Genomic DNA, 17,383 nt, shown 5'->3' on the forward strand with positions numbered 1-17,383 from the left:
TAATTCTGATTTGTTTTCAAATTGTATTGTTTTTCATGCCTCTAGCTATAAAATAATCATGTAATTGGAGACATATGTTTTACTACATTTTAAATAAATTCAGATTTAAAGTTTTATTTCAGGACTTTCCCCTAATTTCACAAACTTCAGGTTTCAAAGATTACTGAATAATTCATACATTTTAAATGAGCACTTTGTTACTGAGGGAGATTTTAGAATACAGCTATGCAAAAATAATTCCAAGCAGCCATTACTTTTTCAGAATAATTTATTTGCTACTCCTGTTTCATTGCTAATATTTTTTGTACATCAGTGGAAGTATGCAGTTTGTTTTAAAATTCTGGAGGAAACACCAAATCTAAAATTAAAACATCTTTTTTATTTTATTTATCAAATGCTTAATATACTTAACCCACATTTCTGATGTACTTTTTCACTGCAGCACTTCATTCTGCCAGAAGTATAGAATTGGGTTTTCATGCAAGACAGTACGCATATGAAAGTAATATTTTTAATAAAGAAATAATGACTGCCGCAGACCATCTAAAACTTGATCTTTTCTCTATGGAAGCCAGATTATACAGTGTTCAACTTTTTAACAAGCCATGTTATTTTGGAAACTCTCTTTAAAACATTCTCATGTTCAATGTGAGCAGAAAAAGATGAGAAAATGTACAGAACACAACACAGATTTAAGAAAAACAACTCAGGCTGCAAAAGTGGATACATTGCCTTAAAATTATTCAATAATTGTAATTTATAGTATCAAACTTAATAATGATATTAAACAAAAATATTATTAAACTAAATAATGATAGAGGGCATAAACTAGTCTCCAACTAAAAAAGATTAAACTATAAGCTTAAAGGCAGGCACATTGTACTATACCTGCCTTCTACAGGATTTCTTATCTTCCTGTAAATGCCTGAAGTTGGTCATATTTGGACCTGATGCAGTAGTTTCTCTGTAATTCCCTCCATAAAAGACGGAAGATCTTGAATAATGAACATAAATAACTAGTGTAATGTTGTAGTTTATGATTTAAAACCCTTTACTGTCTGTCTTTCTGTCACACCTCTCTCCCTGGAAGCTGCCAGTGAATGGATATGGATACTTAGGATAAACCAGCTTTTTATGGAGATCCTTTTCCACAGCTACACTAGTAATAAATTTTCTCAGAGCTGCATTGAAGGAGTATGTGAGGTTTCTTCTCACTCCATAAATTTTCTTTCCAGTGAAAGAAGATACTGGATGAGGATGAGAAGAGGTAGAATGGCCATTCTCTTTCATAAGAACCCTTGTCTTTTACCTGAATTCAGAACTTTCTCATAGATGTATGATATTTTATATTACTTGATAGCTCAGGGCAGGAACTCATTATTCAGACTTTAGTATGAGTGCACATGCTGTAGTCATGTAGAAGATATGTATCTCACTAGATTTGAGCAGCTCCATTAAGTCACTAAGATATTCCTGCTATGAGAACTGTGTAAAAAACAGTCACTCTGAATTCGCATTTTTGTTAATAGCACGAGTGACATTCCACTATCTAACCAGCAGAAGATGTTTGCCAATGTATCAATGCCAATTAAAAAGACAACATATTTTAAAATGGAATGAGCCTCCATCATCTCAATGTCAGATGACCTCTGCTATTAATATCAGCTAAATGCCCAGCTTTACCTTTGAAGGATAAGCAGATTTTTTGTAGAAAAAATCCCTAAGATCTATACCTCTATCCATCTAGAGAGAGGGAAAAAAAAAAAAAAGAAAAAAAAATCAGTGCCCTGTTCAATTTTACATAAGTTTATAAAAGGGGTTGACATGAACAAGATAGACATTTAGAATAGAAAAATAATTGCATTCCTATTGAACCACTGATTTCTGTGCGTGTAGGAAATGACCATTTCAGCTTAATGTACATATTCCAAATGCCATTAAGAGGAGTATTTACAAACTGGTGTAATTGTCTCCTTCATTATTCTCAGTGTAATGTGTGGGACTATGGTTAGAAGAAGAAAAAACATAGAATGTAGAAGTCAGTAGTTGTAAATAACTGCAAAAACATTCCAGATGAATTCCTCTAACCACATGCTTTATTCCAACCATCTTAACATTATAATATTACAGTTATGTAATTCTTGTCATTTTTCTTACTGTTGAATTGCTAAACATCTCTTTGGTTAATGCCAAGCATAAATGTTGAATTCTGGAAGCATTACTGGTTTGCAAATATGCGTTTCTTCGTAGAAGGATAACAGGGTTTTCTTCCATGTTCATTTGAATATCACTGAGGAGAGAATTTCATATTAAGTTGTTTAGAGGGAAGGTAGTGAGAGGACTGCAAGTAGCTGGAATTAACCAACAGAAACATGATTACTAAAGAACTACTGCAGCATATTCTCTTTATGTGGTAGAGGTTTTACAATATTTACTTTATATGATAAGAGTTATAAGTAGAATTCTATGTTGTCTGTTCAGCCTATTATGCAGATGGTGCTTGATTAAAATCTATTTTAAACTACAGCGATTACTGCATGATAGTGTGCATAAAATAGCTCTCTTAGCTCCATTAAAGGCTTTGGTACTATTGCAGTTTATTTTAAATATGCTTATAGACATTTTCCAGCTTCTCAAGGGACATTTAGATATCAACGATGTGCCTTACTTGATAGTTTTAAATCCTACACTAGATATTCTTCTGATCTATTATCTGTGCAACATGGTTAATGCACACTTCTTTAAAGTGAAAGATTATTGCTTTCTTGTGATAAATAAGTTAAATACATCACCATAATTAAGCAATAAGCCATGACAGGAGGTGGATTACCATGAGCTAACTACACCTCCAGGGAATTTGAGGCACAAGTCTATGCCTAGCAGAGTATATGTTTTTTATTTTATTTCCCATCTGTCTCTGCTTTGGTGGTTAGAAGTGGGGTCTGTGAAGCTGATAGACTGATGAGAGCATAAGGTAGGCCATCATCTCAGCCATTTGCAAGGTTATTAGTATTGGAGTTTTGGTATTCTTTTTATGTAGTTATTTTCATATAAGACAAACAGAATTTCCCATGTGAGTACTCTCTTTTTAACGGTGGGTTTTTGAACACTCTTGATTGTTCCAGTTGGATTATAAGATTTTAAAGCTGTTCTCAGAACAGTTAGCCAGCAGACTTCTTGCACAAGTTTCTGCAATGTATTGCCTAGGTTAGGAAGTAATGTGGCATCCTAACACACAAAGAAATTGTAAATCTTACTAAGTCAAGAATACTTTGAAAAGAGGAAAATCTTGTCAAATAATAAAGATAAAAACTTCAATTATGGCTCCAGTTATTGTCAGGTCTCCCTATGCATGGAGTTTGTTTAAAATTGCCTGAAGACTTCAGAATGATGCTGCCAGATTAACTAAGGAAACCTACTTAATTACATTTTAGTCAATAGTTTTAACTGTCATTTAGCTAGTAGTTTTGCGTGCCCTATAGAATGAAATACTAGCAAGACATTAAAAGTTGGATAAATTAATAATGGATAATACAACATTTCTATTTCTCTGTATTTTTCTAAAAAGCTCCACGGCCATTAACTTTTTATTAAAGATACAAAGTATGTACTATGATGTTGCAATGTAATGGCTAGGAAAAAATCACCTTCATTTTCAAATTGTAGCATCACATTGTTCTCATCTTTAATGAGCCACAGTGATCAGGGTTGTTCACCTCAGCCACCTGGATGCTGTTGGACACCACACAGTGAAGTATATAATGAAAAAAAATGAAAATTGTTTTGTTCAGATCAAGAATATTCAGTAATTCTCTTCATGCAGTTCTTCTGATTTGAATGCTTGTGCTCTGTTCTGTCACTTGACATGCATTATCAAAAAACAAACAAAAAAACGTGATGAAAGTCATATCTGGTCAATTATGACTTCTGTGCTCTTTACCTTCTCATATTTCAAACTCCTCATGATGCACACCACATTAAGTTACTTTTTTCTTATAGTACTTCTCTGTTTTTATGTTACAGGTTAATGGAGGAGAGAAGAGACCTGCTTCAGATATGGGAAAGAAGCCCAAAACTCCTAAAAAGAAAAAGAAGAAGGACCCAAATGAGCCACAAAAGCCTGTGTCTGCCTATGCATTATTCTTCCGAGACACTCAAGCAGCCATCAAGGGCCAAAACCCCAATGCTACTTTTGGTGAAGTCTCTAAAATTGTAGCTTCAATGTGGGATGGCTTAGGAGAAGAACAAAAACAGGTACAGTATGTGCTGTAGCTCAAACGCCTTGTTGCAAAATATATATATATATATATATAATCTGGGTCATCTAAGCACTGTAGGCAGCTTCTTTTGTTTGCAGAGATGAAACACATATGTGTGATATCAGGAGTGTGGTTTAAAAAGACTAAGATAAGGAGAGCATCATTTCATTTATTTTGTCGGTCTGTGAAATCACTTTTGCTGGGCTGTGACACAAACTTTTAGATTACACTTAGTAGTCTTTTATGCTGAAATCAGTGGGCATAATATTCCTGGGCAGGGCAGACAGAATAGCATTGCCCTGTCTATGAAAGTGTGGTGTAGGTGGGCATTGCTGCAAATAAGTATATTCCTGTACAATAGGAGCAGACAAATAATGGACCTCTCAGTTATTTCCCTGTCCTGTGATGCTAGGAGGAGAGCTGGGCTCTTCCCCTCTCCCAACACGCTTGGCTTTTTCCAGATGGATCTAGGAGATGGACCTAGGATGGATCTAGGCATTCGTTTAGTTTGTGGAAATAACATCCCATAGTTATTTATGTCTTCCATGGAAAGGCCTTGGTCCTGCAATGAGTTCAGCAAAGATGGTTCTGAACCTTTGCAGAATTCCTTCTGAGTCAGTCAGATCCCATATAAAAGTGAGTAACTCCTGGTTGCTAACTGCATTCATGGGTTTACAGTGATACCAGCTGACAAATGCCATTCTTGCTTTAGCATACCATTACTTGTTGTAATGCATAACTTGTTATTGGTTATGTATTTATTAACTGAAGGCAGAATTGATTGGATTGATAAAGAAATGGGAACTTTAAGAAAGATACAGTTCTAGAGGGAAAGGATATGCTGAATAGGAGTTATATTGGGCTGCAGGAGACATAAGTAGAGGCAAAAGTACCAGGAGTACTGGGCCAAAAGTGCATCTCATTCATTCATTCTGAGAATATCAGTATTACATAATAAATTATAGTTAATATGTCTAACAATAAAAAGGAAAACAGTACTGTGATTTTTTTGTAGGTAAAATCATAGAATCTGTCTTAAAAAAAGTGCATTAAAAAGTTCAGCTTTGACTTAAATTTTCTATTCAGGATTGAGAGTAATAATTGAAAAAGACCTACACTAGAACAGCTGAAGAAAATTTATTTTCCTTATCTCTGTTGTCCTTAATTTAAGTTGAAACGCAGCAGAATGACGTGTTGCAGAATCCACATAACACATACATGGAAAAAAAATGAATAAAACTGGATTTTTAAACCAATTATTTCAAGAGTTTGTGTTAGCATATCTTTGTTACTCTTTGACTCATTTTGCCAGTTCATTATCACCAGGCCTTTTTTAATTGAGCACTGTACAAAGAGAATAAAAGATAGTCCCTATTTCAAAAAAATGGCAATCCCATTTTCTAGAATAAATTTAAACTCATTCTTTATTCCATTAGAGATCCAATTGTACAAAGTAATGATTACAAGACATCTTAACTGACTTGATAGTCTGTATTTTAAAGGCCTAATTTTTCAGAAGTATAGCATTAGCAACTGTTATGAAATCTGTGTCTCTGCTAGGAAAATTGAACTTTAAAAATACTAATGATTAATGCATTATTTGGAATTTGACATTGAAGAAGCTTCAGAAATTCAGTAGGTGACTAAAGAAACAATAACGTCATTAGAGAAATACTTTATTGATGAATTATACTTGCTGAAAAAAATTCAATTATCATAAAGCTTCTGGCTTTTATGTTTTGGAAGCAAATGCTTATTCTGCAATTTAAATAGAATTGTGTTTCCAAATTATGTTTCCTGAGTTGGAACTTCTTTAACTATTTAAATAGTAAATACAAATGAATCAGAAAGTAGAACATAATGCAGCTATTGAGAAAGAAGAATAACCTCATTTTTTTTATGCCGGGATGAAATCTTCACTGTTCTATGACCTGAGCTAGCTTTTTCTAGCTAGCACAGAAATTCTTGTTTATCTCTGCAGATTGACCACGGAATAAATAAAGGTATTGAAACTCAGTACAGTAACAACCTAAGGGCAGCATATGTATGCCCAAGCCTTTGTTAAAAAAATAGTTTGATAACCTGACATATTAGACTGTAGTTTTAAAGGGCTTGTGCAAGAGCCACATATGTTTCTCAAACTGTGAAGAAATTAGGGAAATGTTGTTTGAGAAAATAGGATTTGAATAATGAAAAAGCAGTTATTATGAACTGCGTTGTTCTGGGTACCTTGCTGAAGTTAGGAGGATTCGTACTTAAAATGCATCACGCACAGATTGTCTTACCATGCAACTATTGCAATTTGTTAGATTAAAGCAGGTGTCAGTGTACTTGTGCTCTCTTTTTTACCCTACAAAAATGTTTGCATTTTTGTGTCGCATGCTGTAACTGCTTCCATTAATTTTGGAGGACCATTTTCAAACAGCGGTGTGAATCTGTGGTTTGTCCAAACCTATACATAGAGACATCTAGGAATTGAAGGGACTATAGAAGTGATGTTGTGATGTCATAGTTTCTTCTCAAATTTTAATTTGGGTGTAATAATTACATATAAACAGAAGCAATGGCTATGTTTTTTTCTTTCATCTTTCACTGTAAATGTTTTATAAAAACATACAAAAAATGTTCCGATTAATAAACCGGTGAATGGAAAGCAGTTGTAACAGTAAAGAGCTGGGATAAATTCTAAGTGCTGTATCCATAGCGTAGGGATATTTTCAGTGACTTTACTAGTTCCTGTCTTACTATCATGGACTTTGTTTTCTCGTTAGTCAGTACTATTCTTCTGCGCATCCCCTTTTTATAGCTTATTTATGTACATCATTGCCCTTTGCACACATTTTTACTGCAAAGGGGAGAAAAACATTCCCCAGGGGGAAGGGTTCAGCATGCTAAATGGTCGAGCCTGTGGCTTCCAGACAGAATGCTGGTTCAAACTAGGTAAAAAGGCCACTTAGGTCATTTTTTGTCATTAGATGAAAAAGGAGAGTCATTTTAAATCAGTACCAGATGTATGTGTACTAAATGAACCTTAAGTTTCTAATTGGAGCCCTCGTAAAGCAGTAATAGAAGTGGCAAATCACAAACAAAATGTTCTTGTTTACATTAGTGTAACTTTAAAACTTCAGCCAAAAAGCTTAATAAATATGCTGTTATACTAAAAATGGAATTCAGTGTCTATTCAACATTCAACAGAATTAATCTCTAGTGTATCTTCAGCAATTTAAATGGAATTCTAGCAGGAATGGAGTTGGCATTGTATGAACAGCTTAGTGTATATGTATGTGTAGATGTGTGTATGTGTGCATGTGTTTCTGTGGGTTTATTTAAATGTTTCACTGGCCTCATAGCAGGAAGATGGATTCACTTAAGAGACCCCAAAATTAAAATTCAGATAAAGAAGGGAAAGCGACTGTAAGAGTGCTGGTAACATATGCCTTCTTTCAGGCTGCATAATTCATACACAGTAATATTACTGCAACAGTTAGCTCAATTGCAACTCCTCATTATTTTATCCTTCAGTATTTATTCCTATGTTTGATGCCTCATGAAATTACTGTTAATGTGTTTATATAAGGGCAGATCTGACACAAGTGGGAAGAATTTAATTTCCTACTCATTCCTTCCTGCTGATGTGTCCTCTTCCCCTGGTAGAAGTGGCAAGTGTAAATAGTTAATTTGCTTCAATTATGAGCCTGTCCTGCTAAATTAGAAGCAGCAGGAATATGAAGAGCCAGAATTATACTTACGAGGCAGCTGACAAATCCTCTGAGCTTACAAAATCAAATCATTTACTCCTCATTGGTGCTCAAAGACCCACTAGATAAAAGCTGCAGTTTATTCTTTAAAATCTGATGGAACTTGGATTGTATGTTGCCAATGCTTAAGTAAATTGAAGTCCTCGTGCATTAGTGTCAATGATTCTGATGCTGTTAGCATTTTCATTATAACACACAAGCTTTCAAGGGTTTCTGTTTTGGTCACTGAAAATAGCCCAGACTGATTTGATCATGAAAAATAGCTCAGCATGTTTTATAAGTTTCTTTTTTTGGGAAAAGAACTGTGAAGTTTTATCAAGAGATTGTCCAATGCTTGGATGAATCAGGTAGACTAGGAGGAGAAGCTTTAAAAGTAGTGCTTGTCAATAATTCTTGTCTGATATGATGACACTTAGATATAGCATAACACCAAAGCTTCTCAAAATTGATCTCAGATTGATGTTTCAAGAGGTTTGGCTCATCCTGGCCTGCAAAGAGACCTAACCTCCCACAAAGCACTGTGCTGTGTTATTTGATGTCACTACATAAGACAAATGATCTCAACTCATGGGTGGAAGAGCCATGGTGCATCCATTGCAAGCCCTTGCACTTGGGGTGCCCAGTGTCAGGGCCCTGGACAGCTCCAGAAATTCAATTGCAGATGTGGAGATAGATTCAAAGGATGTGCAGATCAAGTTCAAGTAGTCAATAGCATTTTGGGAACATAAATTTACAGGGTTTTTTTAATTTATGCTCTATACTCATGCAGATGTTTGTTTATCTGTTTCTTGTTCCACCCATAATAATGACCTTCTTTTTTTCAATTATTATGTCTATGCTGATGAAGTAATCTCCAAGGAATAAACAAGATATTTGTAAAAGGATGAGAATGTACCTTCAATTTGGCAGATAAACAACCACACAACATTTAAATTTACCTTTGTTTTATTTTTGTGAATGAGAATAGGAAGCAAAGGTACATCTGTACCTGTGAGCATAATCCCAAAGGATTCAGGCATAACAAAAAACAGCCTTATGTCTTCCCTCCCAGCTACTTGCACTGGCAAAGTTGCTCTTATCTTTGTTGCACCTTAGGCCTGTTTGGGAGCTCCACTTTTTTTTTTCCAACAAATTTCTGTAGTGAAACTTCTATACTGAAACTGCACTGTGCATTTGGGTTGTGAAACCTCCACACATACAAGTTCACTAGTAGAGTAATTCAGCCTGTATTCCTGCTCAGTCCTCCTAGCAGGTTGGTCATCCCCAGTCTCCCAGGAGCACTGAAGCAGTGGGGAACATTAAGCCATTAAGCCCCCACTGCCATGGGGGTGGATATCTATCCCCTCTTTGCTACTTACAACAGACACAACACATGGCCTTGGATTTGAACATTGTGAACATTGGCTGTAGCTGCACTTCACCTTCTTGTTGTATTTGGAAAGAGCTGAACCCAAAGGATCCTGGATTCCAAGTATTGCTGCCTCAATGTTCCTAAATAATAACCCTAATTTTCTACATCCTTCTTACCCACCCTTCATGCATATATTTGAGCTTGATGAGAATATAGCTTTGAATTGTCTGTGTACACAACTGGATTTATTATGCTCCATTTGGGCTCAGACCTATTTATAAAAAAGAATAGCAGCAGGTGCAAATAATCACCAAATAAATTGTGTGTTTAGTGTCATTTGTTTTGCGTCCAACTTTTATCTCACGTGCTTCTGATGAAATAAACACTGTCCTGTAAGTTGCAAGCATCAAGACTGAAAGGTCACATTTAGTCCTGACGTAAATGGCTGCAAGATCCAGTGAGCTCCATAGAGTTTCAGTGTTTGTACTAAAGTTGACTTTGGCCTGTGATCTTTAACCTGCATGCCAGAAAGACTGAATTATTTCCCCTAAGCCTCTAATATGTCATCAGTGTCATTTTCATGATCTGCAGTCTAAGAGACTGCTGAGCCATAGAGCTAGCCCTGGGCCTCTTTTTGTTACTGTGTGTACCTAGATTAAAAATCAAATGGTATTTCAGTACCCATTAAGCAATTCTGAGGATTTTTTTCTGACTGCTATGGGAATATCTATCTCCATATTTTAGAAGAATGTGTGCAGTTCTGAGTGCCTTTGCTTCAAAATCATAAGATTAAAACTAGAGATATGTCTCCCACTTGGAAAAAATACAAGTTTTCTCTGTGAGCCTAGGTATATAGGGCTAGGAACGACAATCTGAATGTGGAATTTAATTCTGGATTGCAACCTACCATATTTTCTCAGATACCATTCCTGTAACTGTAGCCCTTGAAAATGACACTCCCATGGGTAATAACACTGCAGAGACCAAAAAGTCAAAACCAGTCATGTTACTTTTTTATTTGTTTTTGCATATACTAATTTTTTAGGTTTATGGAACACTTCCATTGAAACAAATGTGGGCATCTTTACATCTTTTTAAAAAGACAAATATAATTTGCTTGGAAGCTGCAGCTCTAAGGAGACACTCGCAAGATAAACTGAAAATTTTCCCTTCTTTTTCATCCTTTCCAGCTATTCAGGCAGAGTCAAGGAAATAGTGTGGTTCTTTGTAATTCGCTTTGTCATCTAGGAGGCACAAAGCTTTTTCATACACAAACTCTGAAAGTCATCTTCTAAGAGCATCAGTCAGTTCCATTCACTAACTCTGACTCTCTAATATCAAAGAGGACTGTAGCAAGTTGTTCCTTCTTCCATTCGAACCTCATATTAAAAGCCAAGGGCATTTTTGCAGATATTCATGTGCTGTTCCCCTGAAGGAAGAAGGGTGCAAAGCCACTCTGGACAACATAGGACTTCTGCTTTAGAGTGTTCATTGTGATATGTTGATAGTCCTCCAGAAGCAAGTTGTGAGGAAGTTAACTGGGAAAAGATGGCTAACCAGAATAAAAATTTGGCTCATGGCATTACAGGTATATTTCCATTATATATATCAGCAATGAGTTTCATATCATCCAATGCACAGAATAGCACAGGAGACACAAAGCCTTCCTGAAGGAATGTGTGATCTAGGAAGACAAGAATTATGCAACAGCTAAAACATATAAAGGAAAACATAACCAGAAGTTGGCATCATAAAATAGAAGTGCAGATATTCTACTGTGGTTTTGATTTAGTAAATCTGCTGTTGTGGCTAACCATGTAACCCACGACACATCTATCTCCAAGAGAAACTTTGGGGCAGCCAGATTAAGGATGTTTATTACTATCAATAGAGTTCAGCCCTCAGTGTAGCTACAGCATGTGTATGATCAGCCTAGGGAACTGGACCTAAAAGATGCCAGTGCAGAGGTCTGGGAACTGGTACCAAGCTTTATTTTACCACTGGAGATCCAGGGCATTTATTTTCTCCAATGGTGTTGTTCAAATGCTATCTTCTGTGCTTATACACAAAAGGTGGAGTTTCATATTTCTTATGGAAAATGCCTTTTTCTGTATTCCTGCATGTTTTGCTTAATGGTGTAAGGGAACGTGAAGCCACCTTAGCGTGTGTACTTGGGAAGTGTAATTAGATAGTAAATTAAGAACCCTTGTATTATGTTGTGTGAATTTGCCTTTGTGAAGCACAGTAGGAAAAGAATGCCAGCAGCTCCATTTGTGGACATATTAATGTAATTTTGGTGGTTTGGGGTTGCTCTAACGAGCTGAAGAGAATAAGAGCAAATAAAGGTGACCCTCCCTGCATATGCAGAAATGGTGTTTTTTTCTGCCAACATTCAATTTCCACAACTTGGACAATGGAAAAAAGAAAATATTGTGTAAGAAAAAAAATCTGCAGCTGAAACAGAATGGGCCTTTACTGCCTGAATGACAATCAATCAGCATTCAATTATAATGTTAATTGAATTAAAGCAAGCTAGGAATTACTTAATTCTGTACATATATGCTCTGTCAAGTTACTTATTTAACAATTGTTGCTTGAGGGAGGAAAAGAAAATGTTCTCATGCAAGAGATTTCTGAGATGTCAGAAATAGTATTAAATATTACCATTAGCCTCTACAGATAAAGAAAAGAACAGAAATAGAATTCTTGATACAGGAAAATGGTAAATGTATTTTTAGAAATTATGTGTTTCAGAATTTGGTACTGTCTTAAGTGCAAAATACAGTAGAGCTTCAGCCATTTTCTAGAACAAACTTGAATGATGACACAAGCCCTTTTCCTCCCCCAAAGCACCATAAGGATGGAACTCTGTTAATTTACTACAACACGAAACCGTTTAAGCTTGAGGGCTAAAAATTCTTGCAGCTATGGGGAAAAAAAAAAAAAAAAGTAAAATAAGGAGGTTGGGGAGGGCAGCTGACTTGCTTCTACCTGTGTTAGATACAAATGCTACCAATGCTAAGGTCACTCCCTGCTTGCTGTGACTTCATAAGCATCCAGTACAAGTCCAGTCTAGCACATCTTGGTGAATTGGTACCCTTTGCAAGGGCCATATTTATTTGCATTTATATGCAAAGAAGTATACTGACAGCCAGGCCTGGTTATTCATGAAAATGAACAGCTCCCAAGACAGATAAAATATACTAATTTTTATAATAGGCTAGAAACAATGAGAATTTCCAAAGCTAGTGCAAAGATTATCAACCCATTCATATTTTGCCTAAACAGTGACCGTCTTGAAAAGAACAGCAACATCAAGATACTGCTCTACAGGCAAGTAAACCTGCAAGCACTATTCTGGACAGTGCAAGTCAAGAAAAGCAAGCTAGGGTCATCCCATTAGGGTCATCCCATCCAGGATGAACATTTTTACCATAAAGACCTTATTTGGCATAATTAATGTCAGCATTGCAATGGAAGACATAGTGTTCATTTGATTATTACTGTCTCACCAGAGGACTCAAGAAGAGAGGGCAATACTTCATATGAAGTACTGATGGTTTAGTTGGAGCTTTGCAGAATTGTTGCTAGCTTCATATTACTGAGTTAACCTCAAACAATATGATTATTTGAGGGAAAAGTCAGGTCCCAGGGGACACTTTCAGTATGCTGTGACTGTAAGTGCACAGCGGGAGCGTATATTTTTTATATTTATGTAATACAAAATAAAACCCAATGTGGAAGTAGTAGATACATGATCTTTTGAAGATCATTATTCTGTGTAAAGTTCTTTGTTCAGCTGTGTTTTTTAAACTGGCTATCAGAGCGATGCAGAGGGATTGCAATATAAAAAGCAGTAAAACTTAGTCTTTGTTCTGTAGGTCAAGCTAAATTCATTGTAGCAGCTAAGAGCAGATTGTTGACTAATTTTTTATTCATTTACAAAGCAAACTGTACATTTCTCTAATAATCACAAGTGATTACAAGTTAAAAAGCAAATTGCTACTATTTTTTGTACAAAACAATAGGAGGTCTGCCAACACTATATATTTATCTTAATCTGGAGAAATTACAAGAGGCCACAGATACAGTTGCTCAGCTAAAACCAATTTCTTTTCCTCTATATGTTTACAATTTTAGAAACCTAAGACTTCTATGTTTCCATTGTGATCTTTTGCTTCCCTGGGAAGAATAATCTTTAATCCTTTTAGGCAATTTTGCCAGCCTGTATCTGAGGATTGTTCCTGCAAGCAGAACACTGGTGAAACAAAAAGCATTTTTGGCCAGCATGTTCTACGAAAAACTTCAAATCTGTGTATTTTTTAACTTTTACTCTACAAAATGGAAGGCTAAGAATTAATCCTGCTTAATTACAAGGGTAGGTCCAAAATCTACCCTTTCAGGAAAACAAACAAACGAACAAAAAAAAAACCATGATAGTATTTGCCAAGAGAAATTCTGGCCTGTTGCTGGATTTGCCACTATCATTGCTAACAGCAAGTCATTAGCTGGGCTGCACAGGTCAGAAATTCATTCTCCTCTTGAGAACTTTCAACCCTATGTACACTTCTATAACATCATGTTACTGCAATGTGAGGAGGTCCTGCTATACCCTGCAGATAATCTTTGATCTTGAAATTTGGGCAAAATTGAAGTGACTTTCAAGGCTTTTTAATTTATTATGAGATTATGTGCATGCCACATTTAAAATAATTTGGTGAGTTGAGAGAAATGTGCAGAAATAGATCTGTGCTCCTGAGAAGCTAATTAGAATGATATGGGATCAAGACTGGGATAATGACTAGCATTTGTTATCCTTAGCAGTTCCATGAAGCTTCTTTGACTGCCCGCACCAGTTTTTCCAGGGAAGAAAGAAAGCCGCTTGGTTGATCTCTGTGGTGCCATCATTTCCTCCTTCATTTATCTCATCTGTCCTCCAGAGCATTCTTTTCTTCCCCAGAGACCTTTAACTAGTATCACAAGTAGAAGCCAGTGGAGAGGCCCACACTGTCCCTAAATGTCCCATTTGCAAGCATGCCGTGCACTTAACTTGGAAGAATTAAACCTGAGATGGTACGAATGATAGTGTTTTTTCAGTACTGCTGAGTAGTTAAAGGGTGTTTCACATTTGAAACAATATTTTCATTAAAATATTTGGTGTTTATTATTTCACTCTTTAAAATACATGAGGAGAAAAGAATGTTTACTTAGACTTTATGAAGATGCATGAGACACACCTGTGATATGTAAAAACAAAACCAGATTAATTTACCAATGTGACGCTCTTTGTTTTTAGGTATACAAAAAGAAAACTGAAGCTGCCAAGAAGGAATATTTGAAGCAGTTAGCTGCCTACAGAGCAAGCCTTGTATCCAAGGTAACATTCAGTATATAAACGTATACATGTATATAGCGACATATTGCAAAGCACTTTCAGCATTTTTATTGGGCTGAGAGCACTGTAGTATTTAGTGCAAATAGCCTTGTTTGTTATCACCTTAAAATTAGGACATCTATTCTCTGTGCAGATGCTCAATAAAATCAGTAATCTCTCCATGAACAGATTCTTTTTCCCTTCTGATCGTATTGACAGCACTCCTCCAGGCTGGGAGTATCATTGCAGTCAGAATATCATTGCAGAGGAAGGAAATCCCAGTAAAAAGACCATTCCATTGTCTTATTTGGCATGCCAAATAAACCACAAATGTGCCATGCAGGCAGTCATCATTCTACCTATGAGGAAAAACCACATCATACACAAAATGCTTTTTTTTGTTTGTTTTTCTTAAAGAATTGGTTTTTTCCTTTCTAATCACAATACCCAAAAAGTCAAGCTCAGCTCACATAGCAACTTTTCATATGGAACTGTGAATTTCCGTTTTATATCCAGCAATAAAATTTACATGAGCACAGCATAGGTCAGCATAGGGCTCTTGCAGTGGAACACCTGCGTATCCCCAGCACGTATTAGCAGCACCTTAGAGAGTCACAGAATGGCTTGGGTTGAAAGAGACCTTAAAGATCATCTTGTCCCAACCCCCTGCCATGGAAATGGCTGCCTCCCACCAGCTCAGCTGCTCAGGGCCCCATGTTACATGGCCTTGAACTCCTCCAGAGACGTGGCACGCACAGCTTCTCTGTTCTCCCTGTGCCAGGGCCTCAGTACCCTACTACTACTGTATGTATATATATATACACTCAAACATTCTTGGTGCCCATTATTTTGTAAAAGGCTGTTTTTAACTTGTAATGAACTTTTTTGCAGTGTGGCAATGTGAAAAAAACAACTTCAGAAATATAGCAATTAGATTGAAAACAAATCTGGATATACTTTGTTCCTTCATAATTAAACTTGATTTTAGACTTACAAATGACATTATGAAGGACTAGCATACATGACATGAGTAGAACTTTTTGTTGGTTTTAAATGTTTGGAGAGGTTAGTGCTGCACTCTACTTCTCTGTATATTACCTGAATTTTTGCATATTTTCAGTGAAATTGAATTATCCATGCAAAGAGCTTTCGTGTATATTTCTACATTATCCTAGAATTTACTAAGAGTTTGTGCGAATTTAAATGTCTTAAATATGGCTGCTATCCCATTCATTTATTTTAAGATGTATCTTAAACACTTAAATTTTTTAGCTACCACCACAAATACAGTTGCATTAGTTAAAGGCGTTTACAGGATACCTATAATTTCTGTTTAGGACTGTATGGTTTTAGAAATACTCATTGTCCTCACATGCACGCAGATAAATTCATTTGAAAGATCCTACTTATTGGCAAAAGACAGATCTAAAAAGCTCAAAATATTCCAGAAGGTTTTGCAGATATGCATCAAGCATTTGTGGAAATAACATGCAAGCCATTATTCAGTATATCATGGTCTGTTCATATAAAACTACATATAGCTTAACTTCAAAAATGTAAATATAGAAAAACTTAGATATTTGTTTTCTATTATTTGGGGGGAAAAAAATTATGGCATTTTCTGAGGTTTGTTTTTAGGGAAAAAAATTTAAAGATTGCTGATCTGTTCGGTGCATTAAGCCATTTGTGCATATGTTTAAATTTGTTGTTAGTCAGAAAAGCACTGAAGCATTTTCTTAACTTTTAAGCAATTATTTAAATTCTGCCCATAATGTAATGTTTTCCTCTAGTGTGGAAAGTATCAAAATGTAAACTTAATGAAGCTGAGTACTAATTGCTTTCTCTCATGAACACACTCAAGGAATCCAGCGGAGCTGCCATGTAACTAAAGCAACTCCATTTTGGAATATGGATGTAAAATACTCAGATGTAATATTATATCAGTATATTCTAAATTATCATTATTAAATATTTATACAGTACCAGAAGAGTTTTAGTTTTTAAAATATGCATATAAGTATGAAGAAATAGATATAATATATTATTAAGATTGTTTGGAGTCCATCTGCTCTTTTTTATGTTACATTATCATCCATAAAATCTATACTTAGAGAATATTATTAATATTACAAGACCTCCATCTCAAAAGTTAAGACACACCAGAAGTAATACACCTTCTCCAAAAATGCTCTAATAGAATACTAATTATTTGCTCATGTAGTTTGTTTTAGGTGCTGTACCTCACTCTTTGGGTCACACTTCATACACTTATTAGAGTCATAGAACCATAAAATCACAAAGGTTGGAAAAGATCTCCAAGATGATGCAGTCCAGCTGTGCACCTATCATCAGTATTTCCCAAGAAACCACGTCCTTCAGTACAACATCTAAATGTTTTTACATGAAGGTGTTCACCCTGGGAGCCCCCATGTTGTATTTACTGCATATTGCTTATCCTTGCTTCTTTATCAGATTTTCTGTTCATCTCAGTCCAGCAGCATTTTAGTATTAAAAAAAAAAAAAAAAAAGTGAATTCATCTCAGTGGTATTCTGGAGCTTGAAGTTTATATTGTCCACATTCTCAAACACAGCTAAAGCACTGTGAAATCAAATTTTGAGTCATTGTTAGTGTCCTGCTTGG

General features: G+C 35.7%; 1 protein-coding gene across 1 annotated transcript in view; it reads left to right on the forward strand.

Annotated features, from left to right (window-relative positions):
- TOX (thymocyte selection associated high mobility group box) overlaps positions 1-17,383 on the forward strand; it is a gene marked incomplete at both ends in the record, with an annotated part of 217,201 nt that overhangs the window by 178,411 nt on the left and 21,407 nt on the right. Inside the window, 2 exons of the mRNA XM_079533422.1 lie at positions 4,024-4,254; positions 14,665-14,745. Of these exons, the coding sequence (XP_079389548.1) occupies positions 4,024-4,254; positions 14,665-14,745 (312 nt within the window). The remainder of the gene's footprint in view (positions 1-4,023; positions 4,255-14,664; positions 14,746-17,383) is intronic.

The sequence above is a fragment of the Tetrao urogallus genome (genome assembly GCF_951394365.1).
Source record: "Tetrao urogallus genome assembly, chromosome: 3".
NCBI classification, from domain to species: Eukaryota; Metazoa; Chordata; class Aves; order Galliformes; family Phasianidae; genus Tetrao; species Tetrao urogallus.